Raw genomic sequence first — 17,434 nt, forward strand, 5'->3', positions numbered from 1 at the left:
TCTCTTTTCTCCCTAGATGCTGTTATGAGATCCCACCACTTTCGTTCCGAGGTAATTTATTTAGCGCGCACGCTCAAGGTCAGAAGAAGTTCTCTTTCCTGAGTACCCATACTAACCCTATGCGTGTTGAGGAACCAGCAGGGCACGGAAGGGCGAGCATGCTGCCCCCAAGCCGGAAGGGACGCTCATTTTTAAGCGATTCCCCAACACGGGTGGGTGCCCAGCAGATGAACGGTGTTGGCGAATTTCTGGTGCAGCGGAGCCGCTGGACCAGAGGGGGTAGAGACGGCCCCTAAAGGCGCTACAGACCTTAGGAAACGTAGCCACCGGGTGGATCCCAGCTTCCTTTACGGTCTGTGGTTTGCCGGGGGAAGCTCTCCGGGCGCTGTCAGCTGCCTGGGGTTGTTCCCTCGCAGAGCCCAAGACTAGAGGAGAAAGAGGTCTTAGGAAGTTAGTGCGGAGCAACTTGACCCATATGCATTTCATTGTATGGTCTTTCAAGGTTACATTCCTGTTAACTCATTAAGCTGTCCGCGTTTTATTGGGGGCCATCCGATGATTTTTGCAAGGTGATGGTGGTTATCTGGCTTTATGCCGATGGTGTGTGCTGGTCTTTGCTCTCTGCATGTGGGCCATGCCTCTGTGAGCAGATGATGTGGGTGCAGTGATTAGGGCCGCTTGCTCTCGGACTGAGCCCCACTGGAGGGAGAACAAAACAAAAATCACAGGTTGTCTCTGGCCCAGCTTTCCTTTATGAGTTTCCAGGCCAACCCCCCACTTAGTGTGAGATAATTTTTCTCTCTTTTTAGGAGAGTTTCACACAGCCAGGCTTGGAGGTTACTGGTAACAATACTTGATGTGGTTTCCTCATTTTAGCAAAGACTTCATAGTTAGACACCCTTCATTTCCTTGCCGTTTACCTGAGAAGTTATTTCACATTTTGTTTCACTAGTTAATCAGATGTTTTATTGGACTCTGGTGGCTTAAAAGCATTAACCGCATTATTATAGCATCATTATAATGTTGCACAGTAATTCTCCTGCATGTAGAACTCTGAAGGGTGAGAACTCTGTTCTCAATTTAAGATACTTACGAGAATAACCAGTCAGATAATCAAGAGGTTCCTTTCCTGTCTTTACACTAACTACTTGTGTGGTTTTGGGAAACGTTAACTTCTCAGCACCTCAGTTTCCCTATCTGAAAAATAGAAGCAGTAGTACCCTGCAGGGTTATAGTGGGAGGGGAATTTACGAGTAACTATGTAAAAAACCACACTAAGTTCAGAGTGAATATTTAGTACTGGGGAGCTAGTTATCATTACATCTTGTAAAATTGATTTTAAAAATTGAATTAAAAAATTGGGAAATAAAAATCTTTGAGCAATTTGAAGTCTTAACTAATTAATTGAGATTTGTGGGAAACAACATGAACCATGCCTGGTATGAAACATTTTTGGATGTCTGATTAATAGAATAAACTCATTTAGATGTGACAAAAAATAAATAATGGTCAGAGTGCAAACATCAAAATTTAGGATTTTGATTTTAAAAAGAGATTACCAGCTCCATACAGTTAAGTGATAGAATCAGAATAATCCTTTTATGGATTATCATATTAGCCATTAGGCATTTCAGCCGACACACAAACCAAAAAAATGAGGTAGGACTATCTTGTGTAGTTATCTGTGAGTGAAGCATTTGTCTTGAGCTTGCATTTGGTTAGGAAAGCTGGAAGCAGTTGTTTAAAGCTTTGGCTCATTTCATAAAATTCCTGGTCTAGTTTGACATCTTGTCTATACTTCGTATTTGTCTCATCTGCTAGCCTATGAGCTCCTTGAGGACATGAAACATGTCTCTCTTGTTTAGGGCTGTCTCCCCACTGTCTGGTATATAGTGGGTTCTTAATTAATACTTATTGAATGAATGAAAAATTTCTCGGTGTGTGCCAGTTCCCAGAATTGGCTCAGTAGAACTCAGAGTTGGGCAGCAAAGAAAAATGCACATTCTCAGGACTTTGCTTGGAATTCAACATTTACTGAATCTCTTTCTAGCTTTTAAAAATTGCCCTGGAGTTTGTATTAGAAATGTAAGTCACTAAGTGTAACAAAATGGATTTGGTTAGAATATTTTTTTTTTGGTGTGACTCGCTGACTCACTCGGTGGAGCATGCAGGTCTCGATCTCAGGATTTTGAGTTCCGGGCCCCACATTGGGTGCAGAGCTACTTAAAAAAAAAAAAGGCAAAAACATTTTTTTTTCTTGGGAAATTAAATACAATATTAGCTTAATTTTTTGATGAGTTACCTGTGTTCCTTTTTGTACCAAATTTCTTTGAATAAACTACTCACTTATCTTGTAAGTGAAAATCCTGAGACTGTGTTGTATGAAGATGTCACATTTCTTCACTATTTTCTTCACTGTTTTATTTGTGGTAAAATATTTTTATGTCTTCCCTTGAGGAAGACGTTGGGAATTATTTTTTCGTCTCTTTTGATCAAAATGCTATTTCTTGAAGAGTTTTCTCCTGGAGAAATACCTCCAAATTTTTTGGATTCTAGCGTTTTAAAAAATTAGAATTTGAGTAGCATAATGGATGTTCTTGTTGTTTCTTAGTAGTAGCTGCTGCAAAATATTTCTCAAAGAAAATGTTTTGATTTTTAGGCAAGTCATAATCATATTGATCTAAGAAGCTAGTGCCTTCCTCATTCTGATCTCAGTAAGTAGATAATTCACTTTCAGCATTTCCATAGTGGCCAAATGTGGAAAATGAGTTTAGGATATGCTGACTCATTTTGAAATGTAAAAGAGCTTTGGGAAAGCCCTTGAACATGTGAAGGAGTTTGTTAGCCCTGTGATGCTTTCATTGGCAGAGGATATTGCATCTGCTATCTACACACCCAGGAAGGAGTCCAACTGGACAGGAAAATTCAGGATGTTCCTTTCCAGGTAGTTAGAGAAATACTTGTCCAGGGAGGTAAACCATGGCATCAGAACCCACTCTGCTTTGTGAAGAAAGTCACATCTCTCCATCTGAGAAGCTCCAGCTTTGTTTTTCTTCACTACGTGTATAACAAACACAGTTCTTCAACATGCAGCAATTTCTTCCTCATGAAGCTACAACTAAATACTATAGCTGTTTACAAGATATTTTGTGACTGTAACCGCCTACCAATGCTTTTGACTTTGACATACTTGTAAATTCATCTTTACTGGCTTAATAGTCCTCTAAAATTTAATAAGAGCATGTGAGAATGTGAAAATAGTAACCCAGCCAGCAAGGGCTGAACACTGTAACTCCCAATTCATTGCCAGTTATAAGGACCCAGTTAGATAGATAGAAATATGTGTTTTGTGTATGAATTTAAAGAACTTGTATAGTTTTTTGTTCTTTGTCATAAATAGCTAATGAAGAGAAATGACTTCACACTGAAGTAGGACCCAGTTTAGACAGCAGGTGTTCAATCTGGGTATCTAAGAAGGGTGCTTTTCCTGAGGATTTATGTTTTATGCTGTGACTTTACACAATGGTTGACTGTTATCCTGGATTCCTGTGGTGAAAATCCTGATTTTAAGGGAATTTCAGAAAGTGATACAGGTAATTGAGGCACCATTAGATTTCAAGAAAGAGTCTTAGGAGTACTTCAGTGAAGACAATTATCATGCCCTTTGAGAATACCCCCGAGTGAACAGTGCTAAACGATCCCTATTCATCAGCTCAGTGGAATAAGGGAAGCCTTGTTTCACATAAGCAGGGGGAAGAGTGTGTTGTATGTCTATCAGGATTTGAGTAAGTATCTTCACTTCCCGTTTCAGGTAAAGGAGCCAAAAGAGTTAACTCAGGTTAAGCAGTTCCCAAAGAGTCACGTAGCAAGATAAGGACTAAGACAAGAATGCCCTGGCTACATTTTGTCTGCCTGTGGTATTTAATTGTGTCACTCATAGCTCAGAGAATAATATGTCCAACATTCTCAATGAAAGAGACGAGCTAAGTCGAGTGAATTTTTAGTGGACATTTCTCTTAGAAAAGATTAATCCTTTAGGCTTTTCCAGTGATTATCCAAGTTATCCTAGATGAAAGGATGTTCCACACAAACTCTCTTGGCCTCATTATATTCCCAGAGAGTCCCTTTACCAAACCATGCAAGAATAGTCAGCAAAATAACTATATTTCATAGCTTCTTATTAAATCTGTATATTTCATTGAGAATTACCCAGTTTAATGGATTAGAGAAAATGATAGTTTATTATTTAGCTCTCTTTTATAATTGTGTTATCTTTATAAATAAATTCTTTGCTTAGAGTTAAATTCTAGGTCTAAATTAATTTATATTAATTAAATCAGTCATAAATTGAACTCTACCCATGATACAGTATTCATTTAGCTTCATTCAATTATTTTCAAAATAAACGAATTTACTTTTTTGTTCCATACAAAGTCTGATGTTAGATAGTAGGGCTAACAAAAGGTCTGAGGTATAGCCCCTGCCCTTGACGATTACTTCTAGGTCATTTCCAGTATCAGTGCTGAAATGTTATAGTTGCTGGTTTCTTCTGTTATGGTAACTGAACTGTCCTGTCCTGTTTCCAGCTATGAATCACAAGTGTGGCAAGAGCATCAAAGGCCAAGATATACAAGTACAGCTAATAACATTTGTATAAAAGATAAATTCACCCTGTTCACAGAGCTTTAATATGCCAGAGTTACCACTACCATATAATTTATCTTTACTTTAGATACATGGCAACAAAACGGAATGCTAAAAGAAAATAAAAAAACAAGGAAGAATAGAAACCCACTTCCCCCCCAAGCAATCCAAGCCAATTAAATGCAATCTAGATGAAAGTTGAAATAAGAGCTTTTCCAGAAGAGTTTGAATCTTTGTATTCTTAAGTCTCAAGAATGACTCTTTTTGAGATTTGGATTATAAAATAGAACCAGGCTAATTATAGGTCTTGGTTTAATGAAAGGGATATAAGAATAGGGTTCAGAATCCTGATTTTGGGTTCCAGCTGTGCCACTAACTGTGAGATCTTGGTCGAGTCTCTTGTGTCTCTGAGACTTAGAGTTGGTGTTCACTGCTAACATGAAGATGATCACTGAAGCACCTTCCAGAAGTAATAGCCATATTTGTCCTATGGGCAAAGTATCATGCTAAAAAGACATTATGTAAAACATGATTCCTGCCTTCTGAGAGATTAAGGCAGGTAAAGATGAGGATACAATTAATAAAAATACCAAGTAACAAATTATGTATAGAAAAGGAATGGTTCGAATAGTTGTGAAGAAATGACTGCTTCTAGCTGAGGTGATCAGAAAAGGCTTCCAAGAGGCAGTGATATTTATGCTGAAGCATGCACGTTGGGTAGTATCTGTCTAGACAGAGAAGGAATGAGAGCAACCCCCCAGCAGAACACATGAGACAGGCAAAGATTTAGGAAGCAGATGATTGTTTTCAGAGCTCAGGATATACCAACATTGAGTAGAAAAAAGGGTAAGGATAAGTGAGTACTAGCTACAATAAAAATATATTTTGTATACTACTTGAGAGTTGGCAAAGGCCTTTGACATAACATTATTTCATTTGAAAACTTTAGGAGGTCACTGCTATGATCCCTCTCAGGAGAAGCAAAAAAAAAAAAAAAATCATTTTTTGATTTCTTTTCTGGCAACTACAATGAAACAGCCTGATAACTCTTTTTTCATTCTTAAGAAGAATGGGGAGTCATGTCCACTGCTGCAGAGGGTGAGATGTGGGAGAATGACTGGATCTGGGCCTTTCTGGTCGCCCTGAAGCTGTGCATTTGCAGGATAGCTTGTTTTTCAGAATACCATGGATACAATGTTTTTCAGGTCCAATGCTCAAGGATAATTGGGCTGTATTTTGACTTCAGACCCCATATGTCCAGGGATTTGTGACATCCTGCTCATGTGTTCAGTGTGGTCATTACAAATCCTAATGCAAAGTAGAATAAATTTGCAGGTAATTTGTTATGAACAAGATGGTTTTTTTTTTATCAGCTTTGAAACATATTAGTTTTTTAAGGTAATCAAAATATCTCTCTGCTTTTAAACTTCTTCCTTGTAAATCTGTCTCCCGTGAAAGTTATTCTAGGTGTTTGTGTCCTCAAATCCTCAAACCTACTCTTTCACCCTTGGCCACTCCTAACTCATAGAGAACATCAGTGCCATGAAGCAATAACAGTTTAAACTTTTTTGTCCCTACAAACTAAATGTATTTCAAACTTACCTCGCAGTGCAATAGAAAACACATCTGTCCTTCATTCTAATATTTCATGCTTATGTTGTGAATTCCTCTTCTTACCAACTCTTGGAGATGTTGTTCCATGAATCATCCTTTCCTCTTTTATTGTCTATTGCTCCCTCATTGCAGGCTCCTGTCTCTAATACATAAGCATCATATATGTTATCTTTTTTTAAAATTTAAACTTGATTTAATTAACATATACTATATTATTAGTTTCAGAGGTAGAATTCAGTGATTCATCAGTTGCATACAATACCCAGTGCTCATGACATCCAATGCCCTCCTTAATGCCCATTACCCAATTACCCCATCCCTCCACTTACCTCCCCTCCAGCAATCCTCAGCTTATTCCCTAGAATTAAGAGTCTCTGGTTTGCCTCCCTTTCTGTTTCCCTCTAATTTTATTTTTCCTTCCCTTACCCTGTGTTCATCTGTTTGTTTCTTAAATTCCACATATGAGTGAAATCATATGGTATTAGTCTTTGATGGACTTACTTCACTTAGAATTACACCTTCTAGTTCCATCCATGCTGTTGCAAATGGCAAGATTTCATTCTTTTTGATGGATGGCTAAGTAATACTCCATTGTATGTATATACCACATCTTCTTTATCCATTCATCCCTCAATGGACATTTGACTTTTTCCATAGTTTGGCAATTATAGGCACTGCTGCTATAAACATTGGGCCCCTTCAAATTACTATGTTTGTATCCTTTGGATAAATACCTAGTAGTACAATTGCTGGGTTGTAGGGTAGCTCTATTTTCATCTTTTTGAAGAACCTCCATACTGTTTTCCAGAATGGCTGCTATGTGCTGTCTTTTGCAAACAATACAGGGATGCCTGGGTGGCTCAGCGGTTGAGCATCTGCCTTTAGCTCAGGGTGTGATCCTGGGCTCCTGGGATTGAGTCCCGCGTTGGGCTCCCTGCAAGGAGCCTGCTTCTCCCTCTGCCTGTGTCTCTGCCTCTCTGTGTCTCTCACAAGTAAATAAGTTTTTAAGATCTTTAAACAAAACAAAGCAATACAAACCTCCCTATACCACCAGTTCTTCTGGCAGGGAAAGTTTCCTGAAAACGATTGTTTGTCACGTTCTGTTCCTTACCTCTCATTTTTTCCCTCAGCTTTGTGTAATCTGGCTTCTGCCACTACTACTTAAAATCACTCACTCTTGGGCACCTGGGTGGCTTCGTCGGTTAAGCGTCTACCTTTGCGCTTCTTGGGGTCCTAGGATTGAGCTCCACACTGGACTCCCTGCTCAGTGGGGAGTCTGCTTCTCCTTCTACCCCTCCCCCTGGCTCATGTTTGTTCTCTCTCTCACATATAAAAATAAATAAAATCTTTAAAAAGAAATCACTTACTAATCACTAATGATTTCCAAATTGTTAAATCAAGTATTTCAGTCTTTAACTTAATCAACATATCTTGTATTTGATTGACACTGTTGGCTGCTGATCCCTCTTTGAAACTTTTCTGACAAGTTTTTGGACAATACTCTTAATTTTGCCCCATTTTATGGCCGTGGTTTCTTCTGTTCCTGCACTGGATCCTTCTACCTAAATGTTGATATTCCCATGGTTCTGCCTTAGGCCTAATATTTTTAAACAACTTTATTGAGCTGTAATTCACATGCTATACAGCTCACCTATTTAAAATATACAATTCAGTCAGTTTTAGTATATCTGCAAGGTTGTGCAACCATCACACAATTTAATTTTAGAACATTTTTATTACCCTCAAAAAGAACACCATACCTGTAAATAGTCACTCCTCCTTCCCCCCTCCCACTTCCAGTCTCCATCCCCAACCCTAAGCAACCACTAACCTACTTTTTCTCTTAAAAGATGTATGGGGCTTCATTTTTGCCCACCCTATTTAAACTCTACTTGCAGGATCTAACCATACTTACTGTTTTAATTTACCCACATATAATGATTACTCAGAAATCTGTATATCAAATTCAGACTTCACTCTTGACCTCAAGATACAGATAGTCAAGTGCTTTTCCCTCATTTTCACATGGAGGTACCATAGGGCATCTCAGACTGAACACTGAACTTGTCAGTCCTAAACTCTGTCTGCCACTGTTTGGAGAGTGTCACTACCCTCACCCCCACCCTCTGCAGCTGCTCAAACTAGGAATCTGGAAGATATGACAGATCCCTTCCTGTCCATCCTGTGCCCTTTTAAATGTCTCTGGAGTCTGTCTTCCGTACTACACCCATTATGGTTACCTTGGTATAGACCCTTTAATAAGCCTCCAGAGCAGTCTGCCTGCTTCCTCATCTCCAATCCATACACACTAACTTAATAAGAATCATTCCAAGATACCAATTCTTTTTTTTTTAAGTTGTCTCTGTGCCAGACGTGGAGCCCAGCATGGGGCTTGAACTCACCACCCCAAGATCGAGACCTGAGCTGAGAGTTGGCCACCCAATGAACTGAGCCACCAAAGTGCCCCATAACATTTTTATTGGTCAAAGAGACATTCAGATTCAAGTAACTCCAACATAAAAATGGATTATTAATAAACAGGGATTTATATTTTCTCATAGCGAGAAGTCTAGAGATGCTGCAGGCTCTGCTTGAGCTTCATGGCTGTAGGACGGCTGGCACAGCTCCAGACATGCTTAAATTCAAGGAAGGAAGCAGAGGAAGGGATAGAGCTAGCCAAGGAAGGATATTCATCAGGAAATCAAAATTTTGGGGCACCTGGGTGGCTCAGTGGTTGAGCATTTGCCTTGGCTCAGGTCATGATCCCAAAGCCTGGGAATCAACTCCCACATTGGGCTCACCACAGGGAGCCTGCTTCTCCCTCTGCCTATGTCTCTGCCTCTCTGTGTCTCTCATGAATAAATAAATAAAATCTTTAAGGAAAATAAAGGAAATAAAACTTTTTGCCAGTAGCCTTTCCAGTTGGGTTTCTACTTATACTTCACTGGTCAGAACTGTGTCGCAGGCCATCTGCAAGGGCAGCTTGGGATATGAGCTTTTATTTTTTGTAGCTTCTGTAGAAGAAGTAGTCAAGGGAGAAAGGGCTGGGTAAGCCATATTCCTCTCCTACTTAAAACTTCAGTGGCTTCCCACTTCCTCCAAGATCAAGTTCAACTTTGTTTTATTTTTATTTTTAAGTAATCTCTGCACCCAACGAGGGGCTTGAACTTACAACCCTGAGATCAAGAGTGTACACTCCAGGGCAGCCCGGGTGGCTCAGCGGTTTAGTGCCACCTTCAGCCCAGGGTGTGATCCTGAAGACCTGGGATGGAGTCCTATGTCAGGCTCTCTCCATGGAGCCTGCTTCTCCCTCTGCCTGTGTCTCTGCCTCTCTCTCTTTCTCTGATGAATAAATAAGTAAAATCTTAAAAAAAAAAAAGAGTGCACACTCCACCACCTGAGCCAGCCAGGTGCCCCAAGTTTAACTTTCACGATATGACATCAGAATGATCCCTATCCTGATGTCCTAGTGATAGTTCTAGTATGACAATTTGAACACGTTTTTAATACTCCAGACAGATCATGACCTTTTAGGATTATTTTTTTTTGTCCATGTTATTTCCAACTGAAAAGGCCTCTCTTTCTCTTCCATTCCTTTCATTGCCAACCCACTGCCAGCAGGAACAAAAAATATTGAGGCACAAAATGCTAACTCCTGACGTTCCTTCAAAACCTAGTTCACAGGTCATTTCTTCCAGGAAACTTTCTTAGTTCTCTCTTCATGATGATAATTAAGTTTTTTGTTCATCTTTTCTATAAGATTGTATCTTGAAAGTAGTCCAAATCCCTAGTTCTTAGCTCACTGTCTTGCACAGAATAAAGCTCAGTTAAATGTTGGATAAATGAATGAATATTTGATGTTTTATTTTTAAAAATTTATTAAGTTAATTTTTAAAAAATATTATTTATTTATTTATTTATTTGACAGACAGCAAGAGTGAGAGAGATTGCAGAGGGAGAGAGAGAGAGGGAGAAACAGACTTGCCGCTGAGCAGAAAGACTGATGTGGGGGTAGATCCCAGGGCCCCAGGATCATGACCTGAGGTGAAGGCAGAAGCTTAACAGACTGAGGCTCCCAGGCATGCTTATTCTTCCTTTCTTTCTTTCTTTTTTTTTTTTTCATTTTAAAAGATTTTATTTATTCATTCATGAGAGACACAGAGAGAGGCAGAGACATAGGCAGAGGGAGGAGAGGCAGGCTCATACAGGAAGCCCAATGTGGAACTCGATCCCGGGACTCTGGGATCATGCTCTGAGCCGGAAGCAGATGCCCTACTACTGAGCCACCCAGGGGTCCCTAACCATCACGATCTTAAGAGAAAAGATTAGGGCAGTTTTAACGTGTAGTTTATCCATTCATGCCAGGTGAGAACCAAATGTGGTTTGGTAATCTCTGTTCAACTAGTTTTGAGAAATGTGGTGGTAAATTTGAATAAAGAACATCAGAAATATCATATGTTGAGGTAAATATATAATACTATTTCTTTCCTTTTAATTTCTTGAAAATACATATAATTGTTTAGAACACAAATTATGACATAGTCTTCTGGGATATATGATGTGTATATAGAAATTTGACAACTATAGTGTAGATAAGTACAGGGAAGTAAGTGGACTCACTATATATGATTGCAACATTTTTATATTTTATATGAAGTGGTATATTAACTCTAAGTAGAATGAAAAGTTAGAGATGCACATTTTAATCCCCAGAGCAACTAATAAAAAATAATGCAAAGCCAATATATAAACCCAAATTGAATTCTAAAAGATACCCAAATGATCCAGAGAAGGAAGATATGAAGGAACAAAGGAATGAAAATCAGAGAGGAGAGGTGGAAAATAGAATCTAAACTGGTAGACCTCAATCCGTATTATAATTGCATTAAATATTAATGTATTAAACACTCTGATTAAGAGACAGATTATCAGAATGGATATATAGTGAGACTTACCATATGCTATTTATAAGAGGTATACTTAAAAACCCAGTTAGATTGAGAGTGAATGGATGGAAAAGATAAGTGATGCATATGATAATCAAAAGAAGATTAGAGTGGCCATATTAATATCAGATGAAATAGATATGAAGACAGATATAAAGAGGGATGTTCCATTATGATAAAAGGGCTAATTGTTCTAGGAGACATAACCATAAATATGTATGTATCTAATTACAGAGCCTTAAAATGCATAGAGTAAAAATGATTGAAATTAAAGGAAGGAATAAGGGTGCCTGGCTGGCTCAGTTGGTAGATCATGTGACTCTTGATCTTGGTTTTAAGTTCAAGCTCTATGTTGGTTGTGGAGATTACTCAAAAAAAAAAAAAACAAAATCTTAAATCAGAATAGTGGGATGCAGCCAAAGCAGTGTTTAGAGGACAATATATAGCTTTAATTGTTTATATTAGAAGAAAAGAAATATCTAAATCCAACAAATTTTCAACTTTAAGAAGCTAGGGGATAAATAGGGTGAAGTAAACACAAAGTAAGTAGAAGGAAGAAAATAATAAAAAGCAGACATCGATGAAGAGAAAACACATACAATAGAGAAAATTAACAAACCCAGTGTTGGTTCTTTGAAAATACCAACAAAATGTTTAAATGTCTAGGTAGACTGACCAAGAAAGAAACACTGTCATGATACAGGGAGGAGAATTTGTAACTATAGAACCCACAGCCATTAAAAGAATGAGAGAATATTTTCTACAATTTTATGCCAAAAGACTTGACAACTAAGATGAAATGGACAAGTATTTATTTATAGCCCTTCAATTATCCATCCTGTGCATATTTCATCATTTCTTAGAACTTCTCTGACCCTCAAATCTTGAATTTTGAAATACCTCTCTATACACAACCTCCTGTCTCTGCACCTCATCATGCACTTAAAAAAAACGTAAAAAATATTTTTTTTAAGTAAACTCTACTCCACACATGGGGTTGGGACTCACAACTCCAAGATCAAGAGCCACATGCTCTCCTGACTGAGCCAGCCAGGTACTCCTCATCTTGCAGTCCTATTGAGTTTCTGCCTTTATTAGTACCTCTGGTCCTAAATCTTACCTAGCTTTCAGTCTTATCAGCATTTTCTGACTACTTCACTTGCCTTTCTACTCAGTGAGACCCTTAATCAATTGTATAGAGCAACTTTTACTGTTATCCTCTCTTTGCTCATGCAGTTACTTGCTCTGCCACCAGTGACTTTGACAGTTCCCAGACCTGAGTCAGTCTCATGGACTGTTTTTCTATTTCTATGCCTAGGAGGCCTGTCTTTATCGGACATTTTCATAAAACCCAGTCATTTGATTCATTATGTAATCTAGTAGTCATGTCTGCTTTATTTTTTTAGTATATCAGTTAGCTTCTGCTTTGTAACAAAGTACTTGAAACATTAACTATCTAGGTCACGATTCCCAGGGTTGGCAGTTTGGGCTGTGCCCAACTGGGCAGTTGTTCTGGTCTGAGACAGGCTTGGCTCATCACAGCTGGAACTCACTCATGTGTCTTTTATCACCCTGAGACAAACTCAGTTTTTCCTCTATAGGTTTTGATAGATTTGGGTTCCAAAAGCATCAAAAGTGCAATAAGCAAGGCCTTCAGAGATCTAGGCCCTGAACTTACAAGTATAATGCCATTGCTTACATGTTTGGGGCATTGGCATGTCATAGGAGCAGGGAAAATAGGAGGAGTCCTGATGGGAGGAAGTGAAAAGTATTGTGGCTACATTTGCAATCTACCATAGATAATCTTTTGATTTATCTCTGGTATGCTGATGTACTATTCTCCTCAAAGCACTCATTTTAAGCTTTTTCTATTGTTTTCCCTGAACAGTCTTTCCCAATACCTCAGATTTCATATATATGGAAATTATTTCCCACCAGAAGTTTCTAGCCCTGATTTAATGTTTCAGTGTTTTTTTTTTTTTGAGGTATAATTTCCAGTTTTAGAATATTTTCTATCACCCCAGAAAGATTTCTCTTGCCTTTTTGCATTTAATTCCTATTCCCATCCTTTACCTCCCAAAACCACTAATCTACTTTCAATATCTCTAGATTTGCCTTTTCTGGACATTGAATGTAAGCAAAATTGTATAGTATGTAGTCTTTTTGCATCTGGCTTCTTTCATGTAGCTTGATATTTTTGCAATTTATCCATATTGTAGCATGTATCAGTAGTTTGTTCATTTTTATTGCTGACTAGCATTCCATTCTGTGAATATATCACACTTTGCCTCTCCAATCACCAGATAATGGACATTGGATTCTCCCCCCCCCCCCCCCCAGTTTTTAGCTGTTATAAAAAATGATGCTATGAAAATTTGCTTAAAATCTTTGTGTGGGTTTATGTTTTTATTTATCTTGGGTAGATACCTAGGAATAGAATTGCTTGCTTTTGTGATAAGTTTATGTTTAATTTTTTAAAAGATTTTATTTACTTATTCATGAGAGACAGAGAGAGAGGCAGAGGCATAGGCAGAGGGAGAAGCAGGCTCCTCACAGGGAGCCTGATGTGGGGCTCAATCCTGAAATCCTGGGATCATGCCCTGAGCCAAAGACAGATGCTTGACCGCTGAGCCACCCAGGCGTCCCAGTTTATGTTTAATTTTTAAAGAAATTGTCAAACTATTTTCCAAAGTGGCTGTACAATTTAATATTCTCACCAGCAATGTATGAGGATTCCAGTTCCTTCACACCTTTGGCAGCACTTATTATTGTCTTTTTAATTATAGCCATTTTAGTGGGTCTGAAGTGGTATTCTGTAATTTTAATTTGCATTTCTCTAATGCCTAATGATTTTGAGGATCTTTTCATTTTCAAATAGTTCAAATCTTTGGCCGTTTTTATTTTTATTATTTTATTAAAATACTGAGTTTTTTTCACATGTGTATTTTTGTCTCCCACCATTGCCATTTGTCTGACCACCACTACTACTACAACCTATTGTAACATTCCATACATACTTACAACCAAGCAAAGGTGGATTCCATCTTTAAAAACTAAAGAGGCATTTTGAACAACACAGTCCTGGCAATGGAACCTGGACTACGTTTTTCAGACACAGTAGGGAAAGTTTTCACTCTGCATTATAAAAAAGGACAGCCAGATAGAAACTTTTACAGCAGTAAAATAACATGGGAGAATTTTAACAAATTGTTTAGTTTTTTACAGAGACTTCACTGTCAGAAATCTTGAATAAGCCACCTGGTCAGTCATCCAGAGCAATTCTTCACATAATTGATGACCTTGGCTTTCACTTAGGGAAGAAAACCACCTTTTTCTCTATTTGTTTGCATTTTGCTTTAATGTATTCTGTGGAAATAGGTCCTTTCTGTGTTTTAAGGTTTTTTTCTTTGGATTTTGAAGAATTCTTGGCCTTTCGATCTTGGTGTTAATGATCTTGAGTCTTTAGCATTCTGGTTTGATTTTTGTGTATTTTTGGCTGGAATATCTCATATAGATTTCTTTTTTTTTTTTTAATTTTTATTTATTTATGATAGTCACACAGAGAGCGAGAGAGAGGCAGAGACACAGGCAGAGGGAGAAGCAGGCTCCATGCACCGGGAGCCTGACGTGGGATTCAATCCTGGGTCTCCAGGATCGCGCCCTGGGCCAAAGGCAGGCGCCAAACCGCTGCGCCACCCAGGGATCCCTCATATAGATTTCTTTATTGGGGTTTTTCCTTTAGCTCTCCCATCATCAGAATTGTTATCATCATTATCCTATCATCATCTTCATCAGCAACATGTTTTACTTTTTCCTGTGGTACTTCACTACTACTTCCAGTAATAATCTACTTCCAGGGGCAGATCACTTTCAGATAAACTTTTTAGGAGTTTCACATCCTACTCCTCTTCATCTTCTGACTCTGCAACTTCCTACATAGCTACCAAATACTATCCATTAATATGCACAGCCCTGAATCACACTTCAATCATAAGACCACAGGTGGTGGTATTTGAAAGCCCCGGAGGAAAAAAAAAAAGATAAATAAAAAAATAAAAATAAATAAAAAAAGCCCCTAAATCATTGACTGTACATTTTCAAAGTTGCCAGTGTTACTTTAATTGGCTGCTTTCATAATTCATTGCCTCTACTTCAACACTGTACGATTCACCTTTTTTTTAGACTGAAGATCCGATATATTTATTATCATATGCATATAAAAGAAGCAAACGTACCAATAAAAAGGTAAAAGGCTATGGAATTTAATAAAAATAATGAACACTGGGTTATGTCTTATATATGAAAATCAAACATTTATATAGCATTCTCAAATAAATTGTATAGAACAGATTAATGACTTCATTTGATTTTTTTTTCTTTTTTTTTTTCATTTGATTTTTTTAAATTGAGAGATAATTGACATATAGTATATTAGTTTTAAGTGTGCAACATAATGAGTTAATATTTATATATACTGAGAAATGATCACCATAATAAGTCTAATTAACATCCATTACCACACATAGATTTTTTTTCTTATGATTAAGATTTATTCTCAGAGTTGGGACACCTGGGTGTCTCAGTCAGTTAAGCATCTGCCTTCAGTTCAGGTCATGGTGCTGGGGTCCTGGGATGGAGCCCCACGTTGGACTCCCTGCTCGGCAGGGAGCCTGCTTCTCCCTCTATCTCTGTCTGCCACTTTGCCTACTTGTGCTCTCTCTTTCTCTCTGTCAAATAAATAAATAAATAAATAAAATCTTTAAAAAAAAAGGCTTATTCTCAGAGCAACTTTCAAATATACAATACAGTATTCTTAACTATAGTCACCATGTTGTATATTACATCTCCTAGACTTATTTTGTAACTCTAAATTTGTTTCTTTTAACCCCTTCATCCCTTTTGCTTATCCTCCACGCCTCCTCCTCTGGTAATCACAATCTGTTCTCTGTATATATGATTCAGTTTTTTTGTTTTGTTTTATAGATTCCACATATAAGTGAGATCATAGGCACCAGAAAAGAAAACTGTGTATTCAGATTTGCCTATTTTTCTTTTTTAAAGATTTTGTTTTTAAGTAATCTCTACACCCAACCTTGGGTTCGAGCTCACAACCCTGAAACCAAGAGCTGCCTGATCCACCAGCTGAGCCAGCCAGGTGCTCCAGATCTGCCTATTTTTTAATTGTTTTTTCTTTTTTTCCTCTTGAGTTGTTCTGAGTTCTTCATATATTTTGGATTTTAAGTCCTTATCAGATATTGGTTGTACAATTCATCTTTTGCACCAGTCCCTAAACTGACTCTTCTTTTTTTTTTTTTTAAACGGACTCTTCTTAAAGATAACTGGTGTTCATTTTCATCATTATTCACCTGAAAATGACAATCTTTATTGGCTTTGGGTTCACATCTGAAAAGATAGTTCCGGGGCTTATGTCCATGTTCACTGAATCTTCCATGGGGTGGTGGTACACATAGGTGGGAGAGAAGGTGGACACAGATAAATGACTGCTATTCTAGAGAATAGCCATGAGGGATGGACTCCTACCAGGACTGATCTTTGCCTATTTTAAAACTGGATTTTGTGTCTTCTTGTGAGAGTTCTTTATGTATTCTGGATACAAGTCCTTTAACAGACATAGGATTTGTGAATGTTTACTTATGGTCTGTGGTTTGTCTTAGTGTCTTTTTAAACTTTTTCATTAAGTGTAATTTATCATTTGTTTTCTTTTATGGTTATCATATCTAAGACCTCTGCCTCACTCAGGGCCATGACAATTTTCTGATTTTTTTCCTAGAAATTTTATAGTTCTGTTTTTTTTTTTTTTTTTATAGTTCTGGTTCTTACATGTAATCTATGATCATTTAGAGTTTTTCTTTATTTTATGTGTGTATGCATTCTTGGTATACTTTTAAATATTAATAGAGTTCATCAGTGGAGCCATTTATTTATTTATTTATTTATTATTTATTTTTTTTTAGTGGAGCCATTTAATATAAACCTGATGTTTTCTTTGTGGGACTATCTTAAGTTACCAATTTAAAATTTAAGCATTCAATTTCTTTACTTTTTATATGCCTATTTGGATTTTCTATTTCTTCCTGAGTCATTTCGATCATTTGTGTCTTTCTAGGAATTTGTTCATTTCATCTAAATTGTTTAATTTGTTGGCTTAATAGTATAGTACTTTCAGATTTCTTTTTGCTTATGTTTAGGCAGAAGGTTGGGTCTTTCAT

General features: G+C 37.6%; 1 protein-coding gene across 18 annotated transcripts in view; it reads left to right on the plus strand.

Annotated features, from left to right (window-relative positions):
* Nucleotides 1-17,434, plus strand: part of DST (dystonin) — a 481,436-nt gene that overhangs the window by 864 nt on the left and 463,138 nt on the right. For 14 of the 18 annotated variants that reach the window (XM_041769040.1, XM_041769112.1, XM_041769077.1 and 11 more), the window contains exon 2: nucleotides 17-78. In XM_041769040.1, coding sequence (XP_041624974.1) covers nucleotides 17-78 — 62 coding nt within the window. The remainder of the gene's footprint in view (nucleotides 1-16; nucleotides 79-17,434) is intronic. The other 4 variants (XM_041769057.1, XM_041769095.1, XM_041769122.1 and 1 more) reach the window with 1 other exon arrangement.

Source organism: Vulpes lagopus, chromosome 1, assembly GCF_018345385.1.
Source record: "Vulpes lagopus strain Blue_001 chromosome 1, ASM1834538v1, whole genome shotgun sequence".
Taxonomy (NCBI): Eukaryota; Metazoa; Chordata; class Mammalia; order Carnivora; family Canidae; genus Vulpes; species Vulpes lagopus.